Below are 19,345 nucleotides of genomic sequence, written 5' to 3' on the forward strand. Positions count from 1 at the left end.
CAGTGATGCTAAACTCACGGGATACTTGATTGGCACGCTTAGGCACAGATTTTGGCACCGCTAAAACATTCGGCACAGATTGAGGTGTGCAGAGTTGATGACCCCTTCATTAGAATAGCAGTGTCTACCTCAAGTTGTTTACAATGTTAAAAATATCACTGCATTAACAAGTTATTGTGAATCCCGCTGAATCGATGCTCGTCAACTTCTGGTAAACAAACATCCCTTTGAGTCGGAAAAGCAAGCCACGACCTGTTATTTATCTATCGAATCCACTGCTGTAGCCTGTCTGCACCCTGTGTTTCGGTTCAATCAATTTACATTTCCGTGTAGGAAATCGTTTTTCCTGATTTAGATATCCAATCTACCCGTATCAATGATGCTAAGGAAAATTGTTTACCATACACAACTCTGTGTGTTTGTGCGTAAATGCCGTTTGCTACCTGGTCGGTTCGGTCCGAGAAACTGTGTCACCCGTGCATCCCCACCCATCCACATCCTGCTCCGTTCATACACAGTATCAGACACATTCCGCTCGAGCAGCAAAAAGTTCCACACTCCGGTCGACTGTTGTTGGTTGGTGATTGACAATTCTCGGGGACCGGTGTGCGCCGGGGATGGTGAGGTCTGTTGGAAAATTCAATCATTTCAAAGCCCCACATAGGCTAGACCTCTCTGTCATTGCTAAGTCATCGCCATCGTTTTGTGTTGTGAAATGTCAACATGCGTTGATGATGATGATGATGATGATGACGATCAACCAGAGAACTGCCGTTGCCCCATTGATGAACCGCCTGGTGCTACAAGGTGATTAGCTGCAGCGTTGACTGTGTTGTTTGTAGAATGCGTCTTTGACCTGCTTTTGGCCTGGTTTTTTTGTTTGTGTGATTCAAAAACGAGGAAGTAGCAGCGGTCATCTGAAATGGAAATCATTTTCCGGAGGGAAATTCCGAAGCATTTCGAGGAAGACTGGTGCAGAAAGCGGATGGCTAGGAAAGAGAAAGACCACTCAAACTGATGTATATGGTGCGTGCGGATACTCAATATCTCATAAAGCATTTTTTTCGTCCGGATTGTGAGCTGTCAGGAAATGAGATGAAAATGAGCTAAAACCACCAGGGTCAGTTAGTTCGGAGTTGATGAACGCAAACGATCACTATGTGGTTTGATGCTCGTTAAAGGTTCACCAGTTGAAGGATGCTAGATCGTTTTCGATTTGAATTTTGAATTATGTGGTTTTGAGTTTATTTTTGTATGTGAGGTTATGTTCTGTTTATTTTTCTCGTATAAATGTTTCCGGGGTTGTATTGCACTTGATTAGCATAGCAGAGCGATAACATGGGCAATATCTGCTAGTTTCAAAATGCAATCGTAGGTAGATGTACTTCACATGGAAAACGGACGTTGAATCCAAAACCAATAAAACTAATCCCGAGCAATTCAAACAAGCATAAAGTTGGACACGTGCTCTTTTGTTCAAAATACTCAGGATTGATGTAAAAGAACTTCTGGTGAATTGCCACCCAAAGTTTCATCCTAAACTATTGTAACAACGCAATCGTGAGTTCCCCGCACGTCGCACGTGAAATGCGACTTGGCAGTTGCCGTGTCAATTACGTTGCAACGTGAGCCCACTCTCTATCGTGTTGAATCGTACAGTTTTGGGATTAAGGTTTGTTTTGCTATGCTCCTCCCCGCCTCGGTACGAATGATGACGATATGCGCTTCGATGAAACATACCTGATTTACCGACGTTCATATTCCCGAGGACCGCTATCCGTACCCTCGGTACGTTGGTCTTTTCATCCGTCTTCATGACGGACTCTTTGAGGCCGGATTTGCTGCGGAACGATATCTGCGAAATAAGAGAAAAAAAAAACAGATATGAGATATGAATAGGATGTAGTGTGTGTAGGTAGTTAGCTCCTGAGGAGTCAACTTCCGGGAAGGCAATTTGTTCGCTCAAAGGATAATGGCAACCAACGATGTGAGGGAAGGGGTGAAATTAGGAGGGTGGGCGGCAGTTGCAAAACTAATCTGCCCCGTGTGGCCCTGGTCACTGGACGGAGAGGACGCTATCAGTGATCCGTGCCATATAGGAGGACAACAGAACGTAGAATCACGTACGAGCACGTGTGCACGCTTGACAGTTGGCATCATTGCTATCGGACCAGATCAGCTAGGTTTTAGGTAGGACGTGGGTATCCAATCGCAGGACGTCATCGTTGGCACGGCTCTGTGTGTGTTCTGTTCTCTGAACTTTGCTCCGTTGTGAAGTTTCCAATGTTTGTGTAGCTAAGCTGAAAGGGAAAAATCATCCTTAACGGCATTTTCCCGGGAGTAGATCGTGCCTGGTATTTCTAGCGCAGTCAAAATGCACGTGTACGAAGCGACAGGTTTCCAATAATGGGCTTCCACTATGTGTACCATTTGCGTGACGCGATGCACAGTGGGGTGACTCGCTACAAACAACGGTCGTAATAAAAAGTAAGAGGTTGTATCCAAGACACGACCGTAGATTTGACGTAGGATTACGAAAGGTAGTTTTCTACGAGTTAGTAGTATTTCTTAACTCGTTATCAGCGAAAATGTTCAATAGGTTGAAATTCGGAAGCAATTTGAGAGTTCTGTTTGTGAGGTGCTCTGTCGATGTCCATGTAGTACAAGTCAATCCTGGACGGTATGTCTTGGATACAAGCTCTTACTTTTATCAGTCATTTGTGGTCCTGAAACGGACTGATGGGTTGGAAGCTTGGAAACCAGTTTAGAACAATGCTTTAGAAATTTGTCCTCGATGTTCTTGGCGATGATAGCGTTGCGGAAATGAAATATCTATTAGGGAAAACACATCAATCACAGAATCACGACGAGCACTGAATCCGATCAGTGGTTGAGGGCTGCCTTGATAGCTAGCTGCTTGCGGGGAGCCTTTCGATGTGTACTGGAGAACACCACCGCTCACCACCAGAGATGCCAGACTTTATTATATGCAATTCCGTAGACTTATTCAAATCTACGGATTACTACGGATTTTTTTAGTTGAAGGTAATTTTTTTTAGTTCTAAGGTGATATTTTACGTTGAATGGTAAATCGTTTAACTTAACTTTTTAAAAAACTACTATGGACAGCCCTTTGGGGTTGTACGCAATGGTGACGTCGGACTACGTGGTCTTATATAATAAATGTTATTTGTTAACTGTAGCAGGACTTGTGTTTTGCGTAGGAATAGAAATTTGAGCGGGGACAACAGAGGGACTGTTTATACTCTTTAGTATGACTATGATTGCTCTAAAAAGAAGCTTTTGATATGAATTTTAGTTGGGACATGTACACATGCCCTGAAAAGTACAGTATGAATACCATGATACTGTTGCACCTGTAGTTTTTGGCATACTTTTACTGATTGCTTCCCGGGGATCCTTGTTTAGCCATAGCAAGATGTGCGCGTGAGGACTTCCACGGTGCTGAAATTCAATCGTGTCAACCAGCTTGTTGAAGTACACACAGCACGTGACTGGATCATCATTGACCAGAGTGCTTACTCTTTGAAGTGCAGTCAATTCCTGGATAGGATCTGTTAAGTAATTGCCATTGTGTCCTTCTGACAATCGATGTAGGAGATTCAACAAATGGAGCCACTTCATCTCATTTGCACTAAGTGTGAGGAACATCGTAGGCTTTCCCAATTGTCGCATCATGGTGAAAAAATGTCTCTTCCTTTGTTGCCAATACTTTACTGAAGTCGGTATTCATTTAAGGAAGGATAGATTTCGCTCAATGCACTGCCCCATCAATAAGGCGGTTCTTAGGGTTGACACGTGTAATGTTAGCGGTCCCCGTGCACTTAAAAGTTCATTGCAAGCTTTCGAAAACTCAAAGGCGAAGAACTTTCACTGTCATATACAACAAATGTTGTGGTTTGACCACACGCCTGTCTTGACGAAAAATTTTACTGGATGCCATCATGAAATATGGCTTTAAATTCCTTAGATGGCCAAAACATATGGCAGGAAAAGCTATCTCTTCGTCGTGATCGTCATATATTAACGACAGATGAATCCGATTTTGCGCGGGAGCGATGTCCAAGCATTTTTCCTCATTCCAAAGGAGCGTTTCCTGTTGCCCAAGCAGCAATTCTGTCTCATTATCCACGGCAATTGTTTCCAGCTCAATTTGAGGATCCACTGTAGGGGTTTCAAGACCATCTATGGCGATCTGATCAATTGTGATCCCGTAGCGGCAGTACAGTGGCGTCGTAATCTAATAAGAAAGCCACGTTTTAACCGTAGTATTCTTTATAAAACCGGACAAGTACGACGACTTATGGAAGGCCTGATTATCATCGAGCTGACGGGGAAGAGAGCGTCGTCTCTCTTACACAACGCAAACGGTAGAACAACATTCGAGCAAAAAAAAATTAATATCATATAACTATCATCCCAACTAACAATTTTCACAATGTAAACGCTTTACTCATTTTATGTATAAAGCCTCAAGCTGTATTCAACCGTTATACGATATGAGACAACCTTTACTCAACAACGTCTATACAAGCAAATCTGGCGAACTTAGTCAGCTACTTATAGCTGTTGGGACGGTAGGAACAAGCTCTTATTGCTCTTCCATTTACGCTTCTAAACAGCTGTTATCCTGCTGTTTAGTTGTGTGCGAACTCGAATGGCGCTTATTCAACCTTTTCCCGGTTATCTAATAATCACTACAGAGCTTTCTCTTGAAGCCGGTGTTTAAATATTGTTTACACTTTTTTGTTGGAGGAATTGATTAAGTTTATTTTGCTGTGATAATCATATTAAGTGAAATTAGTTATGAGCACTCCAAAATTATTTACCCTGCACCGGAACCTGGAATCGAACTCGAGACGACTGCATTAGCAAACCTTGACACTACCGACTTCGCTACGCCAACACTTTGAACTGACGTAAAATAATCTACATGACTTACTTCAACAATATCGCTGAGTAGAGGCTTTATAATAGTGCACATGAATCACTTTTCTCGACAACAGCTTTGTAAAGGAGCAGAGTAAAAGCTGTAAAACTGCACACGTCTAAAAATAAACCTAGTTGACTGTAAAAATGCTTCCAAAGTAGCGCTAACCCAGTGTATTAGCTGAGTACAGGTTGTTTAGCTGTTGAAAAATCACTTTTGATGTTTATGTTATTCAGCCAGAGTGGTTGTTTGTATAGAAGCCATCAAATTAGTTATATATTCACTTTATTAGCTTTGTTTTGCAGCTACAAGTTGAAAGTTGATTGATATTTGCATAGAAGTGACTTAAGCGATTATTGGCTGTTAGTTGGGATATGGCATATGTGATTTCGTCTAATTCCTCAACTTGGTGTAAATTAAACCATTTCTGATCAGAAATGTTATTACTAGGACATCGTTGCTTGCTATTTTCAGAATTCACACAAACACAACATCAGCAGCTCTTATTATGAGAAAAACTAAAATACATACATTCGTGACGGCCTTCAGGGAAAGGGTCGTATGACAGAGCCTGTTGTATGACATTTTAGATTGGTACTGTAATTTGAAAGCTTGTTTTGCAAGTGTCGGAAGCAAAGGCGGTTGACAAGTTGCGAGGGTGTATTTTACTTTATGCTTCTTTCCCTTCAGAATTAGATTATACTCTAGATTGTAAAATTCGATTCTGAAGGGAGACGTATACTGAAGAAAAAATCCGTAGAAACTGTATCAAATTCCGTAGATTTAGCCTACGGATCCGTATTTCCGCATAAATTTGTAAAATCCGTAGATCTACGGAGATTCCCGTAGGTCTGGCATCTCTGCTCACCACACGCGGTGATTGAATGAACAGCGTTTGTCGAGACCGGATGGAATTCAATTTTGAAATCTGTGTTAGAGAAAGCGCTTTTCTCAGGCAATCAGTGATCATTTTAATTATCATAGCAACAAAATGACAAATCCTTAACTTTAACAGATTTGTAGAAAAATATCCTATAGATGTGCGTATTCAGAATTAAAATCCATCATCTCTGGATCAAAATCAGACCACTTTTACCGAATTTCGACCGACTTTGGATTTTGAAATTGCACTGCCAATGTTGCCTTAAAAATATATGGTATGGTAGATTTTAACATATTGGAACCGACATCCGATTGATGACCTTGAAAAATGTCCGAATAATAATCTTTATCAAATTTATAGTGGTCCTGAAAATGACCGTTTTGTCGTGATGGTTGGTAATGCTGAGCTATCACGGATGAGGCTGTTGAGCAGTATGTTGTTTGGAGCAAGGGTGACGTGCTTGGCATAGATCACCCACAGCGACTCACGAAGAAACTGATTTCGATCCATAGCGGTGCGGTTTCTTACTCCTTCTATGGATGCTCATGTGGGCTCTGCAGCTCGCTGCTTACAGGCAGCCTTTCGTTGCGTACTGGAGAACAATGTTCAATGCCACACGCCGAAAGCACTGCTGCTGCTGCTGACACCGACCACCTGACACCACCACACACGGCGATTGAATGAGCTCCGCTCAGTGAGACCGCATCGAATTCGATTTTTAAATCTGTGTTAGGGAAAGCGCTTTTTGCAGGCATTCGGGGATAATTTTGATCAGCATTGCAACAGTTGGACATTTGTGTATTTTTCAATAGTGACCTATTGAAAATTAGTAAAGTGTTCATTTTAGCAGATTAGTAGATAAATTTCCAATCGTTTGGCTTGTTTAGAATTAAAATCCATCAGCTATTGACAGAGTTATAAGTGGTCAAAACCTGACATATTTTCGTAATGCGGTCGATTTCGGTTTTTTTGAAATTGCACCCCCAATATGTTGCCAAAAGACGTGATCCTACGTCAAAAAATATTGGTTAAAATCGTTATCAACATAGTTTTTAAGTGATTTAATGCTCTGGTATCTAAATGTTGGCTAATTGTACCAAATGATAGAGGAATCCTTTTTCTACCTGTAAGTGTTATTAGTTTTCGAAATTGAGCTTTCAATTGCGAGAAATCGGCGATTGACGTGTTTGTTTTCCAAAGCAATTACGCCCAAATCTCAGTCTATGAGTAACCGTGGTTTTAATTAAACTGAGTGAACGGAATTAAAATTTGAGTCTGCTTCGATGGCCGTTAAACCTGCCTAGAGCAGTTGGGTCATTTCCGGCCTGCAAACACTGTCTAAATTTTCCCTAATGCATTAGAAAAGCTAACGGAAGGGTGAAAATATCCTTTCCCAGAGCTTCCAACTCTAGTCCCCAGCAGGTGCAATCATTTAATGGGTACCACCTGAGCAGAGATGCCAGACTTTTATTTTTTTCCACAGACATTTTTTTCGTTACAGCCATTCACAGACTTTTTAGTTTTTTCAGAGATATTTACAGACTTTGTAATCAAGGGAAAATTTTAAAATTTATTGTTGCACCGTTTTACATCTTTAATCAAATTACACGTGCGATGCATTTTGCAACACGCATCCACCACACGAACGAGCTGTAATTGTTATAGACGCTCATAGTTATAGACCTGTCAATGTGCTGCCATTTTGTATCCAAAACGAACATTTTCCATATGATTTGATGGTTTTTTTTTATGCGTCAACTCACGTTGGCCGGTCTATAACTTGACTGTCTATAGACACTGTCACTGAAAAAGTGAATGAAATCGAAGGGGACAAAAATCCCAGACTTAAAATTTGCCAAAAATTACTCTTAAGTTTGATCTATTGATAAAAAGTCGGAGAAATCCATTTTATCGGATTCATCCGATATAATCGTGCTATCTCTTATATCGGATCACATTTCTATAAGTAATGATGACACCCGTTTGTTTATACGAAAGGAACGTCGTAAAATATCAACCAACTATTCAAAAAGACTTTTGTAATCAAATCTTGTAATGATCTTTTCTCACGAATCGAAGCTCACCTTACCAAATCAACAACACCGTCAGCTAGGGAAAATTCTCTCCTATTCGATAGTGGAATTGATTTGCGTTGGCGTGCTTCAGTTTGCAAGATAAGGTCATAACATGTTTGCTGATCCACCATTTAGGATTGTTGGTTGATAAATCTGTTCGAAAATCGTATGATCAAAAGAAAAATAGTTAATGGTGATTCCTTGAAGAATCCACAAATTGCCTGATGATGGCTGAAATGCCCGATCACTTCAATTGATCATTTTGTCAAGCTTCTGCATTCATGTTCCATCAGATGTCACAGCTGTTGTTTGCGGTGACATCTATCGGAAACTAGACACAATCTGTTTTCCTATAACTGTTCACAGAGGACACTGCAGTGCAAAACATGTCTGGTACCTCTATATATGCATTTAGATTATTATTCAAAGTCCCTCCTTTATTACCTTTTGCGCAGAATATGTAACAAAGGAGGGACTTCAAATGTTAAAGCAAATGCATATATAGAGGTACCAGACATGTTTTGTAGTGTCAGGTACTCTATTTTGTAATCTGTGAAAGGGAAATCACAAATCGAGTGTCAACAAAATACATGGCATGTTGAGAGATTGAGCTCGTGAGAGAGAATTTCTCTCTAAAATTTGAATTTTTTGGCTCTCTGGGGACTGGCAGTAAAGCAGGTAAAATTGTATGGGAAAAAATCAGTTTTAATTAATTGTAGCTTGTTTAACAATAATTTCCGGGAAAAAACTGAACGACAAAGTCCCTGATTAATTTCTTTAGGCTGTCGTTCACTTTTTTTTTGACCTGAACATGCACCGAAAGCGAATTATTCCCACTTCTCTCAATTTCTATATGGGGATTTTTATCACTTCCTACCAGCGGAACAGCGCCATCTCTGTGGAAAATGGTTGAACAAAATGATTAATTGTTCTAGAGAACAAATTTGGGACACAGTTGTGACATCATTCATGAGTATAGCGCATTACACACATTATAGGAAGTACGGAAACGCATATGTCACGAATGGGAATTCGTCGATATCTCCAAAGTCACTACTAATTTCCATCGCTACCTCGACAGACTTCCTCAATCTCAGTCATCCAGAGAGCACCTTTTTAATAACCGAGTTGCTGTTATTACCATGTAGTCATATTAACAAATAAAACGATTGACGAATCTTGAATGTGGATGGGCCTGAGATTAGACTCATATTGTTCTGCTCAGTAAGCAAAAACGGTTGCTCTAAGGCCACCGAGCCCCTCATATCACATAATACCGTTGCTCAAATTTGTGTATCCATTCAAACCCGGAACCAACGACAACAACGAGTTTCGCAAAATACACGATACACAAGCGATTTTACCATAAATCTCTTTGATATGTAAGGACCTGGGACCGCATTTTTCTGCTCAGTAAGCAGGCCACTGTAACCGACGATCTTTCAAATCCGAAAACTAAAAACTACGAAAAAGTACTTAGACCTTCATTAAGTTCCACTTTCACGCAACGTTCAATGACAGGGTCCTATCCAGGATTACATCTGAAAAATCCAAATCTGGCCAACGCCCACCCTAAACTTAAACCTGCTCTAATCCACCTGAAATGACTAACGTATGGAAGACTTTGACTACCCAGCCATGCAATAGTCTCATTCCGTGCCTTATGGCAACTTGATGATTCTATTGCGCTCATCTTTTGGCACCACCCAGGGGAGACTTGGTCCTGTACCCAATGCTTAACTTATCTCCATTCCACTCAGCTACTCGCAATTTCTTGTGATATAGTGGGCAGAATATTATTATATGAGACAATTCAATGCAGACGTCTTTCCAAATTTGGCAGATCGACAGGTAATCGGTGAGCTACCACCATAGTTGCTATTCAACAACTCGACAACGTCCCATCGTCAACGCCTGCTATGAGAATTTCCCATTGCAGACGCCAACGAAATGACGTCATCGAGCTATCGATCAACTACCCTGGTTATCGCCTGGTACCTTATAGCACGATGCTAGGAGGCGAACCGGAAGAATCGATGAGCTACCTATCCCTCTCCAGAGTTTGAACAAAAACTTTTGGAGCACGAAGTGTTTAGAGTCGTATTAATAAGCTTATAAATTGTTCTTTTAATTGTCGATTTCTCAATATTTAGGTGGTGAAAAGTTGAATCTGCTCACTATAATGTGCTCGTTCCCACGCTGCTGGCGTGCAAAAGAAACAGTACTAAGTAACTAGCGGATTTCCACACTACATGGCATATAAAATCGACTCAAATTTAAGATTAAATTACTCAAACTCTAGAAAACGTAGTTTACTTGTAGAATGAGTAAAATTTTCTGAGTCTCATAATTTTTTGAATATGACAAAAATCGACGAAAAATTTACTCATTTTAGAAGTACACACTAAAAAAAAAAATCACATATCCAATGGAAAATATTCATTGGAATTGTACCACAAAATCAATGAACCCACTGGCGTGCACAGGGTGGGGCAAGGTGAGGGACAATTGTCCCTCCTTTTATAAATAAGATTTTGATTTCCACATTTACAAAATTTAAATATAAAATAACTTGATTTCATAAAAAAAAGGGTACTGAAAACCTTTTATTGCGTCAATTCCTTTGAGATGGTCCCTGAAAATTGCACCACAAAGGTGCATGAAGGGACAAACTTCAATGATTTTTTTTTGGTTGCAACACAGTGCATTTTTGCACCACAGTGGTGCATACAAAAAAATACTGGTGTAATTTTTTTTTTCAAGAGTGTTCATGAAGGGTTTAAAGAAGAGGGTAAATTTAAGGTTGAAAAAAAAACACCTTCGTGATGGTAGATCGAAGAAAGAGCTTTATATTGAATATTTCTGGTGTAAAAATATCATCAAGGTGGTGCAGGGAGGGACTTATCAAAATGAAAATTAGAAAAATTGAATCACGCTTAAAATTTGGAGGTGCACATTTAACTGAAAATGTCCGGTGGAAAGTTCGCTACACTGTGGTGAATGTTGAAGCAAGGTTTATTCATTTGTCTGGTGCATAATTTGCATCGTTCTGATGAATGCAAGCTTCATTGAAAATTAATGGTGGAAAATTTGCAGCATTCTGGTGCATGAAGAGGCAAAGCCTGAAAATTGCACCACAAAGGTGCATTGTGAAACAAACTTCACTGAACATTTTCGGTGCACCGTTCTGGTGAATGGAGGAGCATGCTTTATGGAAAATTTCTGGTGCAAAATCTGTATCGCGTCTGATAAATTAAATGAACGGAAAATTTCTGGTGAAAAACTTGCACTGGTTTGGTAAATGAAGGCACAAGCTTTATTTAAAATTAAGCTATATTGAAAAATTCTGGTGGAAAATCTGCACCGTTCTGGTGAACGGATGGGCAATATTTTTGGATAAATTTTGGTCTCAAATTTGCATCCTTGTGCTGAATAGAGAAACAAACTTTAATAATAATTTCTGGTGTAAAATTTGCACCATTCTGATGATTGGAGGGAAGCTGCTTTACTGAAAATTTATGTTGAAAAATCTAAAAATAGTGGCAATCTTTATTTGGTGGAAAACCTGCAACATTCTGATGATAGGAGAAGCAAGCTATATTGAAAATGTCTGGTGGAAAATGGAAAAAAGGAAATCTACACCAATCAGAAGATTGGAGAAGCAATTTTTATTGAACATTAACGGTGGTAAATTTGCATCGTTCTGATCAATTGAAATTTTCTGGTGGCAAGTTTGTATTGAAAATTTCTGATGTAAGATTTGCAACAATCTGCTGCATGGAGAGGCCTGATGTAAAAATTGCACAGTTCTGGTGAATGGAGGGGCAAGCTTTATTGAACATTTATGGTAGAAAAACTACAACGATTTGTCGAATGGGCGGACAACTTAAACTTGATTTCCGTGAAGAACCTCAACGGTATTGAATTCTGAGGACAGTTCTAAAAGAAAAAAATTCTGGGGATGATTCCATGAAAATTCTGCGAATAATTTCTAGTGAATCCTGCAGATATTTCCAAGATAATTTCGAAAAGAATACCGAGAGAATCAAATTTTGAATGAAATTCCAAAGGGATGTTGAGAAAAATTTCAATGGAGTTCCGAGGATAATTTCAAGCTCAATCTGGGAAGACTTTCTAGAGAATGCAAAGGAAATTCTTCTGAAACTTAAGAAGAAGTTTCAGTTTTTGGTGCATTCTGCAGATAGTTCCAAGACAATTTCGAAAAGAATACCGAGAAAATCCAATTTTGAGTGTAATCCAATTTTATGCAAAATTTCAAGCGAATTCCGAGGATCATTCAATTCCAATGTGTTCTGAGAAAAAATCATGAAGAGTTCTAATTGTTGAGATGAATTTCAAAAGAACGTCTTAGGATGGACTTTTTCGCAACTGTACAAAGTTTAAAGACAGCTTTTGAAAGATGGGTATTAGTTTGCCATTGAACCTTGGTCTATTGTTGTCTTACTAAAAATTCGCCTAAGAATCTTCTCTGAAAATTTCAAGTCATTTGTTACCTTGTTTAAAAAGATACAGCTGCGTTGCAATAAATTCGGGTTTGTCTTTTATATCATCTTTAAAACATGTTGAATGTTCGGCATCATTTTCTGTCACCCCGACTGACGGTACTTTGGGACGGTTCATGATCGTCGATGCGATTAAATTGCCAATTTCCGCAGTTTACATTGAAGATGGTGAACCACCACCGGAGCAAAAAATAAATAAAATTAACTAAATTAAACAGTAGGGAAACAGTGGTGGAGTACTCCCCATCCCCAGATTAAATGCATCATAGAAGAAAAAAAACTGCCCCTCCTTAACAAGATTTCTGAGCACGCTAGTGAATGAACCTTATGGGTCAAATGAAATTTAAGTGATTTATCATATACAACTTCTTTCCTCTCTCCCGATCCAAACAATTGTCATCCACTAACCTCGAGAAGACCGCTAGTAATCGGTCAAATCCTTTAATTTTAGATTTAAGACATTTATAATGTATAAAGAAAATGTTAACTTAGCTCTGTAAAGTTTATTCGATTGAGCCTGTACAAATATAGTAATTAACAAAACAAAATCATATGGAACTCATGTTATGTAAAATTCAGATCGATATCATTGGTTTTGTTAATGGAAAAATATGTTATTAATTTATTTGATAAGGCTCAAACGAATTAACAGAGCCGAGGATTCTTGGTCACTATACAATACATCTTAAAGTTAAAACTATAGTCAAAAGGTACAACACAACAAACACTTTATCTTCCGCTATCCAAAAAGCCTCCTCCATCAGAACTGGAGCCGCTTCCAGTGGTTTCATTGTATGACAGGTACGCCATCGAGAGTCAGAGTGCTTCCAATGCAGCAATGGACGCAAAACGTGGTCAGCACTCACACACTCATCATGAAACGGTTGCTTTCTAAGGTCGACGACGCATCGACTGAAAGAACTGCTGATGAAGAACAATGAGGAGGACCACACAATGGTTGCTGCCGAGAAAACATACGATCGCGTGGCACACATCGAGAGTGGCCTGCTTTTGTCGACAGCCGAGTGAACACCGGAATGGAAAAATATGATGTGCATGCCCAATAGAAACTACATGAAAACTTTTTTCCGTGTACTAATTTCATATGTACATCGAGATGTTGCTCATTTTAGAAAATAAATTCCTGTAAAAGCTAGGGAAGTGTTACTGAGTCTATGAGTTAACTACGTTTTTAAGAATATGAGTGAACTAATCTCAACTTTGAGTTGACCTCATTTGTCGTGTAATTGTAATTTATCTTTTTATTAATTGCTTTTAACGTATACGGCATTCCCAATTCCAATTAGGTTCAATTCGTTAAATGCAGGTCATTTTTTCTCGAACATGACTTTTACAGACATTTCAAATTTCGTATCTATTTCATGACAAACCCCCTAGCCTCCTACCCTCTTCATCACACACAAAACTTCTGCTAATTTTATGCAGCCCAATTACAGACATTTCTAAAATTCACAGACATCTTTCACAGACCTCTGAAAAAATAAATCTGGCATCTCTGCACCTGAGTCTCCAACCATTGGCTTCAGCCCATGTATTGAAGAATCTTACAGATAATGTTACAACCCAACAAGTAAGAATAATCCAATCAATCCTCAGTTGAAAGATGAAAGGTAAAATTTTTGCACCAAGTTGTGTAACATTTGCGGTGGAAGTTTTCCATCTGATGATCTTTTCTTGGAAAAATTACGACACACCAATTATAACCCTCAATTAACAATATGCTCCGTAACTTGCTCTTCCCCGTTCTGTAGCCGGAGACAATTTTTCACAATGTTCCTACCTGTTCTTGGTATCGGTAAACCAGCATCAAGGCTAATCGATTCCACCGAAGCAGAGTGAAGAAATGCTATTTAGCAAAGAACTTTCCTCGCTTGACTTATGTAAAACAGAGTTGATTACTCCAACCTACAACCGCTCCTGACCGGTACGGCTTTGTCAGCCATAGTAAAAGTTTTACTGCCGTTCTATTGTGACGCTACACGGTAGTTCCATTACACCGCCGTCCCTCAGGGTAGGCCGGGCCGGGGGAGTAAACTTTTAAGTAGAAAACATTGGCTACTTACTTTTTCCCCATCCCCATTGCGAACCGGCTGGGGGGTTTAGTATGATGAGGTCAACTTGTGGCGAAAGCGAAGGTCTGTTGGATCACTTCTCGGTCTATCAATCTTCAGTTCCAATTGAAAGTCATCTTTTCACGCTGCCACTGCTTCAATAATTCAATGATTGGAGTTGGAGAGTATTTGAAGGACGTCTGCTCGAGGCCTCTTGGGATTGCCACATTCCCGTCGAAAATGCTACGTGAGTGTTTGCTAGTGTGAGCCAACTCGAAGAGATTGACCCAAGCGCGAAGGAATCCACTTCACAATGTTTGTAAACAAAGATCTGTGGCCACTTGTGTGTGCGTGGAGAGCTCCCCCAGACGGGCGCATTCGATCCCGACCTTTTTATTCCACTCTACTCATTCGTCTCACGGATCCGTCAGACTTTTTGAGCAACACTGTTTGATGGGTGTCCGTAAGAACCGGGTAAGGTTAAGTAAATAACAATTGCGAAAAAGTGGTTTCAGACCAGCACCCTCTCAAGCTAGAGTGAAGATTCCTTTCGCATTCCGCTGACTAACAGACTGACTGCGAGAAACACATCCGAGTCGAATCAGGTCCACCCACCAAGCGTCTCCATCGTTTTGGGCGAGCGAGGGAGGGCAGTAGTAATTTGTTCATGCCAGAAGAAACATCGAATTGATAGTCTGCTCTTTTTCATCAGCCCCGGAGTTGCTTCAAATTGCCGCCGGGCGAAACGGTGTGGAATGTTTACAAACAGTGATGATTTCGGGGTTCGGTTGCGAGCTGGTTCGTTCGACTTGCCTGACCTGGTTTGGATCATGCGGGAAATTTCATCTGAGTATCAGTTTCTTCCGATGAGGAATTTCCATAATGAAACAAATATATTATTCCACTGCGAAAATTGAGCGGCCATCTTCGTCATTTGACATTTTCACCGCAGTTGTGCAACGACCAGCCGAGACTGTTCGGGAAGTCTATGTACAATCATCAGCCACTTCTCGGAAGGCTCGGACAAAGGAAACCAAAAGCCAAACGTCCGGATTGAATTTGCGTACGATTCCTTTCACCGCAGCTCGTTTACAATTTAGTTGGAAGGTAACCGAGCATCCTCACCACCGGTCAATGAGAACGACCCAAATTTGAGTATAGTTTACTCGTAAATCGCAAAAAGTGCAGGAACTCGGCGATGAGTAAATTTGGTTTGTCCAGGAAAAAAATCCTGAATATGAGAAAAGTAAAGATTGGATTCACTCAGTCTATTGGTACTCGCTGAGTTCCTGAGTTTTTGACGATTCTGACTAAATTAAACTCTAATTCGGGTGGTTCCCGTTGGCCGTGTAACTGTGGGTGTCGTACCGGTCTTTCCACGGGCTGAATCACGTGATGATTATCCGTAAGGGATCGCCGAAACGGAAGAATGAATATCCTAATTGTCGGGAAAGCATTCCGAAGCGGATCCGCCTTCGCCTTGCGTTGAAGAAACACGTGACGGTTTCCAGAAGAGAGCGAATTGAATTAGAGCAGACCGACTACGGCTGATGAATGATTGTACTACGAAATTTATTGGATCGCTTGATTAGATAAATCTACTGCGTGTCTGGTCGGCGGGCGTGGTTGCGTGGAGGAATGACTAGCAGGGGCGCGTCTGAATGAATGCTTGCCACGTTCGCCACCAGTCCATCGATCGAGAGGTCCACGTGCAACGGTTGAAAAGCTGTTCAACATCAATGATGAAATTATTGCTTCACTCCTTGATTGAATTCAGTGCACTCAATTTGTAACTGGTATCCTCTCGGTTAAAGCGAAATGTGAGCTGCGGTGGATGCACGTGCAGCAATCAATTCTTAGCTAATTGAACAGAAGCATTGTTGGCACAAGAGTGTCGCGTTTGGTTTTGCCACTCAATTACTCATGTACATGATTATTTAGCATATTGAAACGTGACATGTGCAAGTTTCGTCGGTTGCTCATGAACTTTTTCTCATACACGCCTTTAAGTATTTTGCTCAAATCCTGTCCTAAAAGTCCTGATGTTATATTAGTATAAATTTTGCAATACAGAAAAGTGACATTGATCCAACAAGAGCAAAAAATAAATTGCTTCAACCTGCACGTGATTCCCATACATATATACATACCTACTTTTCCTTTTTGGCTATAGATTCCATGGGCTGAATGCCGCAAAAGCAAGTATCATATTGCTCCACTGTATGCTTTTACCAATTACTGAGAGACTGTGCTTTGCCAGTGTAGGAAATTGAGTTACATTGCTATCACTTCCGGGCGTTCTCATTCTACGAAACAATATCATTTTGATTGAACCGTGCGTGTTTTTATATCCTGCTGCCAGTATTGGGCAATACAGTTGATTGAGCAGTATTATGACATTTTTTGGTATGAATTGTATAACTCTTGAGGGATCACTTATGGAAAATAATTTTCGAGTGATCCCAACTTACTTGCTCTTAAATTTCGTTATTATGCGTTATGAAAATAAACATGAGTTGAACATACTACCAGAAAGGGTTACTGCACTCACTGTATTTACGTTACATCATGATGGAGATATTGTTGAGGAATATAATCCCTGCTGGTGAGCGAGTAATGGCGCTATTATCGTAAGCCATAAAAGGCTAGAACAAGAGTTAGTTAGAGGAAAATGGAACATCACATTTTAGATACTTTCAACGATCAACCAATCATAAAATTACCAAAATGGATCGTACTGTATGAGATGTCCACGTTTCATCTATTTATTGGTAGGGCTTCCGTCCCAGGATGTTTTCATTTCCTGGGACTCCCGAATCCGGGAATTAAATTTTGGAAATCCCAGTATCCTGTTCAACATGAAATATTTATTTTAAGTCAATTTCACTCTATTTTAAATTCATTCTAAGCTTATATGAACATAGGGTTGGAAACGCTGACTTTTATCGAAGACTACAATTCAAGGAGACTGGCAACTGTTCCCTTCTCCCATACAAATGTCAAACGTCACTGATAACTGCGCCTCTGTCAATCAAAGGTGGAACTTTGAAGCACAAGTGTTAGTGAGACTGCTCATAAACAGTGACTGTGTGTGTGCGACCTAAAGTCACCGAAACGAATAATTATAACACGGTACTCGTTGTTGTTTTTGTTTTGCTCTACAAAATTTCACGGCAATTTGAATCCTAATCCCAGCAAGCCGGTGGTTTTCCAACTCCAAACCGAAAAACTTGTCATGGTGGATCAAGTAGAGGATTGAAACTCGGATCGATATCTAGTGAAAGTAACTTTTACTTGTGAACGAGGAACCGAAATATTGTTATTTTGCCTGTAGGAAGCAATCAATTATAAGGAATTGGCAGCTTCCAAAATTCAAGGATTAAAAAAAAAGAAAGATTCGGTACCTATATCACGATCCAACGGAAGGCGTAGCAGGATCTAATGTTGGAGAAAATGAAAATGAAAGGTTGAAGGACTACAAACTCAAACGTTTCGTATTGATAAAGAATATTTCTCCATTTTAGATGTTGTCAGAACATGAAATCACCGGATAGTGATCCTCTGTATGCTTTAACAATTCTTGGAATCGGCCGACTCCTTCCAGAGAATGATAACAACAGTGTCGGATTTGCCAGTGACATTCAAATGGTCAACGAGAACTGTGCAAAAGTTTCCGAGCGTCACAACTTAACTCCCCCCGCTATGGCCAGCTTTACTAATGCACCATACGAATGCCCATAAATGCATCACTAAATGGCTTAGGAAAAGTGGAAGATAATTCTGAGATAGCAAATTAATGATCAAGGAAGGTTCCACCATTTATTGTGAATGGCATCATTGCCATAGTTTAAATTTTCAACACAAGTCTACTTTCACATCTGTTCAATTTCAGCTGGAATTTTACTCGTTATCAGCACTCAAAAAAAGAAAAGTTTCACGTTTTACGACAGTCATAACAAAACCAATAATCGACAGCTATTTATTTCTACCTATGTGTGTGAATGCACTCGTGAATTAACACACACCATCATACACAGGTTCCACGTTTGCTCAGAAGAGGCGTTGCCGTTACTGTCTCCTGATTTTTGACAGAGTTGCCAGTCTTCTTGATTTGTAGCCTTCACTTTTATCGTGAACAAGATCTTATGAATTTATATGTATCTCTCTTTAATAAAATTTGCCATTGAAAGTACAGTTGTCAAATTGTCGAGTTTGTGATTATCTTTGAATAATTTCTTATAACCGTAATTCCAAATCTTTCTCATTCATCTTCAAGATGGATGTTTAAGGTATACTTTGGTGCAATAAGACCACTGAAAAAAGGGGTTAACTCGAGTTTGGAGAATGATCCAAAATCGGGTCATTACTGTATTGCATACAGACAGCATTATTGTTTATAATCTGTACAACAAGAAGCACTCGTGAATAACACGATCTATACAGCAGTGAACATTCGGATCAAATATTATCTCAGATGATGGAAAGACTCAGAAGTTATAGCTTTATTCAGAGTAACAATTCAGCTGAACAGTAAGAACAGAAGCTGATTTTTGGTTGATTTAAGGTGTACAAAGCTGGTTAACACCAGGCTGAATATATAGTTGTTTAGTAGTTTATAAATCGAATTGTATCCTCATAATTCAACCTCAATAAGTTAGTTGAACTAAATACTAAACAAGACTTATTTAAGCTTAACACAACTTTTGGGGTGTACTAGCATAGAGGTAACTCTAAGACAAGATGGTCCCGAAGAAACGTGCTCAACTTTTTGGCTCAGCTCTGGTACTATCTTCGGTCCCAAGCTAATCGATGCACCCCTTCGAAACATAAGAAAATCCATG

At 39.8% G+C, this 19,345-nt stretch overlaps 1 protein-coding gene across 1 annotated transcript in view; it reads right to left on the reverse strand.

Annotated features, from left to right (window-relative positions):
* LOC135699020 (ras-related and estrogen-regulated growth inhibitor-like protein) overlaps positions 1–19,345 on the reverse strand; it is a 92,046-nt gene that overhangs the window by 37,451 nt on the left and 35,250 nt on the right. The window contains exon 2 of the mRNA XM_065219205.1: positions 1,741–1,855. Within this exon, the coding sequence (XP_065075277.1) occupies positions 1,741–1,816 (76 nt within the window). The 5' untranslated portion in view covers positions 1,817–1,855. The remainder of the gene's footprint in view (positions 1–1,740; positions 1,856–19,345) is intronic.

Source organism: Ochlerotatus camptorhynchus, unplaced genomic scaffold (assembly GCF_037179485.1).
Source record: "Ochlerotatus camptorhynchus isolate MF236.1 unplaced genomic scaffold, CSIRO-AGI_Acam_v1.1 ptg000101l, whole genome shotgun sequence".
In the NCBI taxonomy this organism is placed as follows: Eukaryota; Metazoa; Arthropoda; class Insecta; order Diptera; family Culicidae; genus Ochlerotatus; species Ochlerotatus camptorhynchus.